Raw genomic sequence first — 8077 nt, 5'->3', positions numbered from 1 at the left:
GCACTTCTCACTTCTTTCAGTGAAAAGGGTTTTCAGTCATGCTGACACAGACACCACACAGACCTAGCTTGTTCCTGCTGGCCAGATTGCCTTTGTAGGCTGACCCATCCCATGAAGTAGCTGGTCTGCAAAGCTGGAATGCTGAAATCTGCAGCTCTGAGTGAGCTCCTGAATCAAGAACCAAGAATCAAGGCAGTGACACCACCTAATTACTCAGAAGATCTCCTGTAGCTGACTGAATATGAGTTCATTTGCCTTAGGACATTTCATCTAGTGACTGTGTTACATCATTGTATTATTCAGACCATATAGGTAACCTTACTACACTAATTAAATTAATTCAAAATATTTATGTAATTACTAAAGCATGAAACTGGCCAGTGCTGTCTGTGTTAGCACACCCTGCTATATGACCTGAGCTTTAAACTGTGTTTTATCCAAGGCAGCTCAAACATGCAGGGACTGAGCTTTCCCATTTTTCTCCCAGAAGGCTGAAAAGGGTATTTGTACAGGCACTAGAAGTTTTAATTAAATTTTAAAATTTAAAATTTTGGCGGGTTTTTTGTTTGTTTGTTTGGGTTTATGGGGTTTTTATCTGTGGATGACAAGTTGGTGACAGATGAAATTCTTCCTTTCCAAAAGGGATGCCTCTGTTCTTGAAATCCACAGGAATGGCACTGCTGGTGTTTGAGCCAAGTTCAGCACCTGCATCACCTGTGGATAGAGACTTGTGCAGGGTAAGCCCCAAGGTCCAGCTGAGGGAAAAGCAGACAAAGCCCTGCCCAGGCGCTGCTGTAAACCCCAGCCTGATATGACCTTCCTCCCTTCCTTCCCTCCCTCCTTTCTTCCCTCTTGAGGCCTCACAGCAAGGGAGTCGCTGGAATGGCTGAAATCCTGGAGGATAACGCCCTCTGCAGCTCGCTCCGTTTTATTTGGCATCTGCAAGAGAAATGTCTTGGGGGTTTTTGTTTGTTTTTTAATACTTGCCACTGTAGTTCTGAAAAATCAATGTATCTTTCTGCACTTGGGAGAAAAGGAGTTTCCCTGATCCTCTTTGCCCAAAGGCTTTCTTTCAAATCAGTGCTTCTGGCAAGTGATACATAAGAGATACATACCTGCTGCTTTTCGTTATATCAGCAAAACCTGTTATGTGTTTATTAATATTCATAGTGATGGAGACTGGAATCTGGAACTAGAACTTTTTTTTTATTTTGACATGTTTTCTTATGTCAAGAAAAATCCTTTAACTATTTTACCTTGATATTTTGTTCTTTATTTTCATGCTGAATCTCAGTACCAGGAGGTCATTAAATATAGGCTTCTGTTTGATTTTCCAAAACAGAAAAGTATGAGATGAGAACTGTAATTTAATTTCATCATCGATTTCAAAAGTACTTCTTTTGAACCTTGTTTTTTCTCTAAGTCAGTTATACCAGGCTAGGTCAAATATGCTCCAGTGGGCAGGGTGTGGAGAAATTAGCCAAAATGAATCATTTCCTACATAAGCAATTTTTTGTGTGTCTAGACACCTGATAACTCATCTAAGGCCCATCTTTGTTAGCTGGTTATTCTCCAGTGTTCTCAGAACTTTTGTATAAGCCTTAAAATCTTTCATCTTGCTTGTTCCATAGTTTTTTGAGAATCTTAAAGGGAAAAAGATCTTTCCCTAATTTTTAATTTTATAATTAAAATGAGCAAGACTCTAAGTATCTCAGCACATGCAGGTTAGATAGTGGGCTGGGAATCCCATTTATTCTCATTTAATTCTGTGAGCAGACAGGTACATTCAGTCAATGAAGTTATATGCTGATAGTATACTCCGAAAAGCTGTTGATGATAAGGATTCGCCTGCTGACATGTCTTTTGTGACCTTGATAGCAGCAAGTTGTTTAAATGAATGTTTATGATGTACACAAGAAGTGTTACAGACATGTGGGCTCTACACAAAATGCGTGGTTCAGGCTTGGCTTCTCTGTGCTCTCCTGATTCCAAGAGAAACCAAATGGAGTCAGCACAGGACTCCTCTGCTCACCCTTGTTCTGTCCAGCACCTTCCCACCCCTGGGCAAAACCAGAAATGATGCTGTTCTAAGAAACTGGGACAGAAAGAGGGGCTCTGTGCTCCATGCCTAATAAAATAGTTAGTTAGAAAGGGGGATTTATAATCACTTTGTAAATTGATTGCATTATTTGCAAATAATGCAGCAAACTGAAAAAGTGTTTATAAAATGGTTTCAGCTTAAGTAGATAAACATACAAGAGACTCTTGTGGAGCAATTTTCTCCATGCTGGAGAGAATTAAATGTACATTTGCAATAATGGAGATTAATATATCCCACAGGAAATCTATTGGAGGCACATAGATGAACTGGGAGGCCAAAATGATAAAATTGCAGATATTGCTGTGTTTGTCTGGCATCAAAAATCACTCTGTCCCATCCTCTCAAGGCTGGCATCACCTTCAAGACTGATGTAAGTATGTAGTGGGCACTGGTATGAGAAGAGGGACACTGTCTGCTTAAGGCCATACTGTTATGAAGATATTTCTTTTTTAAGACTTCCACAGGTGGATTTTTGCAACTAGATTGTATTGCCAACTGGTTACCTTAAGATCAGTAAATAGAAAAATTGTTGCTTTAGTCTTTATGTTCATTGTTTAGTACACAAAATATGGCAGCAGACATATTTTATTAGAGTCAACTTGGTACAGTATTTCTCCAGTCTTGAATGGAAAAGGAGCAGTAAAAAAAGTATTTTAGAAAACTTGTGAAAGAAACAGATTCCTAGAATCCTTTAGATTTGCATAAATTTGAAGCCACATCTTCACCAATCACAGAGCATTCCTATAAGTATTCCAAAGATGGTACAAAAGGCATGGGAAATTAAGTACTAATTTGTTTACATTTTTCTTTTTTTTTCTAATACAATAAAACCCTAATTTGCACTCAGAATATACAGTTGGCAAACAAATCTTAAATCTAAATGAATAAAATATTTTCCAGCACAGTTTTAGGATTATTCAAACTGGGGAAATTGGGCAATTTATAAACAAGTGGGATTTGCAAAAGTAAAGCAGCAAAAAAAAAAACTTGGGTAAAGTTTGAGGGTGGGGAAGCAATGACAGCATATCCAGGGTCCAGCCCCTGCACAGTGTTACATTTCTGATTAATTCAAATGTTTCTGCTAATACATTCATGGCTAGTTAATCTGAAAATGGTCAAAGTTCAGTGGTTGTTGTTAGACTTTGTGGTGTGGATTTGCTCATGTCTCTGAACTGTGGTGTTTTCTGTCTGACACTGGTCCCAGCAGCTCTCAGTAAACAGCACAAAAGCTGAAGTCTGTACAGATTGGGCTCCAGCATCAATGCCACAGCTGCTGGGAGAAAGGAGCACAGATTCTGCTCTGTAGGCTCTCTTGCAACAGTCAGGAATCTGAGGATTTTCTCAGATTTTGTTCCTGCTAGTCAGTAACTCTAGGGCTCCTGACTATATGTAATGTGTTAAAGGATCTTTGAACATAATGGTTAATTAACAAAGAAGACAATAACTTGGAAGAAATCCATCAGTTTTCCTTTTGTGAATGTAAAAAGGAGATCTTTAGGGGAGCTCATCAGAGACTCTTTCTCCTCTGTGTGATACCATGACATATACAGAATTAACCTCTATATTAGTTGTCCATTGATATTAAATTTCAACAGTTCATTAAAGTTAGGGAAAGATGACTGCCATCTTCCCTCTACACACACATTCTCTTTTTCATGGACAGGTTCATCTATTCACCAAAATAATAATTGTCTTTGTCTTTTTATTTTTTGATTCTTTGCAGTGGCTCTCTCTCTTTGCATGGCAGGGCAGGAGAGCTCCAAAGGATGAACTCCCTGGTCAGCACCTCCCACCTCCAGCTTGCTGCCTTTGCTCTGGGCACCATAGGCTGGATCCTGTGCACTGTTTCAATGGGAATTGTGGAATGGAGAGTGTGGCATGTGGACAACACCACTGTCATCTCCTCTGGCATTGCCTGGGTGGGGATTTGGAAAGTCTGCTTCATCAGTTACCTTTACGTCTCACCTGGCTACAGAGAACAGTTTTGCCATAAATTCAGTGGCTATGACTCCTTCATCCCCCATGAAATTTACGCTGCTCAGGGTCTCCTGTTGATTGCTATGTTCATGGGCTTGCTGGGACTGGCTGCTACAATATTTGCTCTGAGAAATGTCTATATGGGAGTCACTCACAAACCTCTCATTGCCCCGTTCTTCCTGGTGGGGGGCTTCTTCTACATATCTGCTGGTGTGTGTGTCCTGATTCCCGTGAGCTGGAATTTCTATTCTGTAACTCACAACCAGAGCATAGCTTTTCCTCCTTCTTACTACATGCCCTCCAGTCCAGCAGCACAGGAAGCTGGTGCTGCCATTCCTGTTGGGATTGTGGCTGTCATCCTCCTGCTGCTAAGTGGGACATTTTCTCTCTCATACAGATTTCCCATGACTGCAAACACTATCATGAAATCCTGACGGGACAAATCCCCCCATGCTATTTCAGAACAAGAGCATAGTTAAGAGATAAGGACAGCAGCATGAGTGGTTGTAAAGTTAAGGAACTGCAGAATTTCATTTTATTTTATAGTAGCCATGCTATTTTCTTATATGAACCAGCTGAGTCACGATCTTAGTACTCACCTATTAACAGAGATTTGTCTTTGAGATAACTGCTGTTGAGCAGCAAATGTGATTAAATTTTGCCAGTTGTCCTCTTTTGTATATGCAAACATTATTGATTAACTTTTTTTTTTTTGTGTAAAATGTTTACCATGCTCAAAGAGCTGACTTTGAATGAACTGTCCTGTAAGAAAAATGTGAAGTAACATGTATTAAATGTGAATTTCTTTTCTTGTCAGTACTAAGCTTTTGTTGTTTATTTAGTTACATCTGTAGCAAAGTATGTTTCGTGACAAGTCAAGACTTTTAAAACCAATGATATGATTGTCATCATGGTTGTGTCAAATGACTCTTCCCTGAATTGTCTTATAAATGTCTTGCCAGTTTCTCCTCTTCCTCTAGGGCACATAAAGAGCCTTTCCTTTACTGCTTCTGTTTTTCTTTCAAGCTATTTGCATTTTATGTTGCAACATGTTTGCCTGTGGGGAAGGTGAGCTCTTTAGTTCTTAATGGAGGCAGAGCCAAAAAGTCTGCAAGTGTTTGCTTCTTCATCTGACACATCACTGAATCCAAATGTATTGCAAAAGACGGAAATAACTTGTACAAGTTATTACAAAACTAATGTCAAAATCAGTGCTCTCAGTAACCAGGAGTACTCAGGGCAACTTTCAGGGTATGATTCATCTGATGTAGAAATCTACATCCAAACCGGTCACTTCAGGTTCTGTTTATAATCAATGTAGAGACAAAGACTGCCCTTTTCCAAGATGCTTAGAATGGCTGGGAGATTACATGCTCCCTAAAAAGCTTTTTCTCTTAACCCACTCTAATGGCCACAGCTGCTAACTGTGGCACATATAACCAAACTTCACCTAAGAGAAAAAGAAAGAGAAATGCCCCAAATACTGCAATAAGGACAATTAAAAAAAAAAAAGTTTAGAGACTGGGAGGAATGAGCCAACAATGTTGACAAATAGATGATCTCTTGAAAGAGGTCCTCAAAATGTTGTCACATTTTTAAAGAAATGCCACAGAAATCTAAGTAATTTAGTTTTACTCTTTTAATTGTCCTCCATTTCTTAAAATACTCATGGATTCATAGAAAGAAGAAAATAATTTTTTTTAAAAATTGAATAGGTATTGGACATTGCAAGACAAGGTAAAATGTCAACAAACCAGGACATCTTGCTGGTGGCTTTACTGGTGCAGCCTGTTCTAGCAGTCCAATTTTCCCTACACATCTTCCCCTGGGCTTGACTTTGCTGTACAGTCTGACAAGATAGAAACTCCACAGCACCTTCATTTCCTCTCCAGTCACTTTTGAAACAGTAGTTTATCTCATCATTGGTAATTATTTCATTGATGCAAGAATCTTAACTTTTGACTCTTTATGATGCTGTAAAGTACTTTCAAGTGGTGTTTCAATGAAGGCAGTTTAATAGCTTTTTTCTTATACATTGTTTCCAGTTTGGTTTCTAATGTAAATTCTTTACAATATTGGTAGGTTTCAGTTTTAAAGGTACAAATCAATAGTACTGTCAGTAGTACTGTCATGTCTTCCCTCAGGGCCTACAATAGTATTAGATTATATCATATTATAGTTGTAAGAAAAAAAAAGAAATCTATCCATGTATTTATGCCACTAGCAAATTTATTACAGTACTAAACTACCAATATTCCCTGGCAGGAAATTACCACTTTAGGAGACAATTACTGATTCTTCAATTCTTTTTGAGTTAATGTATGCACAGAAATGTCAGTAACCCCAACTGTATTTGTTAACTTTATTCACTAAATCATTGGGTCCATTTGGCTAAAGAAAAAGGAACAAACATCATCAGGGACATGCCAAGTTTCTGTGTTGCTGCCACTGCTGTTTCCACTGGGAATTATATTCATCTGTACTGATGTGTAGCTATGAAACATTGGTTGTATGTCCAACATTACTAGGTGGTGAGGAAATTTTACTCATGGATTTAACTTCCTCAGTTAAACAATGGAACAGATTACCTAAGGAGATGTATGGATTCTAAAATAAAGTTTTCTCCAAAAAATTTTAGGAAAATAGTGCCAGGAAGACTGTAGGCATGAGTGAGCCCACCTCAGGACAGAGGGCTTATCTAGATGGACCTCTTGCCATCCTTTCCCAGGATGGAACTTTTCCCATGCTTTCCTATCTCCCAATAGTCACATGGTCCAGATGTTATATGGATATATGGTGAAATACAATCTATGTTCAAATACTAGTCTATATTAAAACTTCAAGTCCTTCTCTGAAGAAAAGATAGGAAAAAAGTCTTACAGAATGGTGGAATCATTTAGGTTGGAAAAGACCTCTGAGATAATCAAGTCTGACCTTTGGCAATCACTTTGTCAGCCAGACCATGGTCCTGAGTGCTATGTCCAGCTGTTCCCTGAACACCTCCAGGGATGGTGACTGCACCATCTCCCTGAGCAGCCCATTCCAATGCCTGACAAACCTGTCAGTGAAGAATTTCCTCCTGATGACCAGCCTGAACCTCCCCTGGCACAGCTTGAGGCTGATTCCCCTTGTCCTGTCACTGGTTGCCTGTGAGAAGAGACTGACCCATTCCCTCCTTTTAAGGGAGCCATAGAGAGTGATCAGGTCACCCATGAGCCTCAGTTCTCTAGGCTACTCTTAGTTCACAACAAAGGAGAGGCAAAACTTCCATTGATTTCAATGCACTGAGCCTGTCTGACCTTGTTCCACCAGGGCAGTGTGATTGATTAAAATGTAGTGAATGTTTGTATTCAACACAATTTTTACACTGGAGGAAAGCAGAGCCCCTGTGCTTTTCCTTCACCAGCAAGGTGGCATAGTTTCTTTGTGTATATTTACATGACACATTTATTTTAGATTTGAGAAGCTAAGTTACCTTTCAGTAGGTCTGTTTGTTGCCATGTCAGTTGTGCTTATATACGTACTTTTAGAGGTTGTCTGTAAAATCAGGTAACTGAAATGGTTTTGGTTTAAAACTCAAAAATGCAATATTATTTTGGAAGACTATTTTTAACCTAGACTGCTTTAGAGACCTACTCAATAGCCTGGCCCCACACTCATTTGCAGCAGCACAATTGAGGACAGGCAGGAAGCTGTAATGCAGGCAAGAGTGAGAGGCCAGGGCTGTGAGGTAGGGAGATAAGGGGCAAAAACCTCCTAAGCGAATTTCACCACAGAATAGATCATATCATGAAGCTCTGTCTCCAGCTTCAGTGCAAACTGGGACCTGCTCCCTCCCCAGTGACAGCACCGCTCGCCTTGTGGGCTCCACCCTGTCTAGGAATGTCTCCACACTGGCCTCAGTCTACACACAAACCAGTCAAGCTTTATTTTTTCTGAGTTTACAATAAACAAGTACCTTGTGATTCACCCCCATGTCTGAATTCACTGCTGGGGGAA

General features: G+C 39.6%; 1 protein-coding gene across 1 annotated transcript; it reads left to right on the top strand.

Annotated features, from left to right (window-relative positions):
- The first annotated feature begins 235 nt into the window (after positions 1 to 235).
- CLDN34 (claudin 34) lies at positions 236 to 4512 on the top strand. Its single transcript, XM_064718036.1, has 4 exons — positions 236 to 312; positions 643 to 737; positions 2341 to 2471; positions 3825 to 4512. The coding sequence occupies exons 2-4, from the start codon at positions 645 to 647 to the stop codon at positions 4510 to 4512; spliced, it is 912 nt and encodes a 303-aa protein (XP_064574106.1). The 5' UTR covers positions 236 to 312; positions 643 to 644.
- The last annotated feature ends 3565 nt before the right edge of the window (positions 4513 to 8077 follow it).

Source organism: Zonotrichia leucophrys, chromosome 1, assembly GCF_028769735.1.
Source record: "Zonotrichia leucophrys gambelii isolate GWCS_2022_RI chromosome 1, RI_Zleu_2.0, whole genome shotgun sequence".
Taxonomy (NCBI): Eukaryota; Metazoa; Chordata; class Aves; order Passeriformes; family Passerellidae; genus Zonotrichia; species Zonotrichia leucophrys.
The sequence above is the reverse complement of the archived record's forward strand: the minus strand, read 5'-3'. Positions and strand labels throughout refer to the sequence as shown.

What these genes read in the sequence shown, in the direction of transcription:
- CLDN34 (XM_064718036.1), top strand. Translation starts at nt 645, where the DNA reads ATGCCTCTGTTCTTGAAATCCACAGGAATGGCACTGCTGGTGTTTGAG. An exon ending in TGGATAGAGACTTGTGCAGG is followed by an intron (nt 738 to 2,340) that starts GTAAGCCCCAAG and finishes TATATCCCACAG; the next exon opens with GAAATCTATTGGAGGCACAT. An exon ending in GCATCACCTTCAAGACTGAT is followed by an intron (nt 2,472 to 3,824) that starts GTAAGTATGTAG and finishes GATTCTTTGCAG; the next exon opens with TGGCTCTCTCTCTTTGCATG.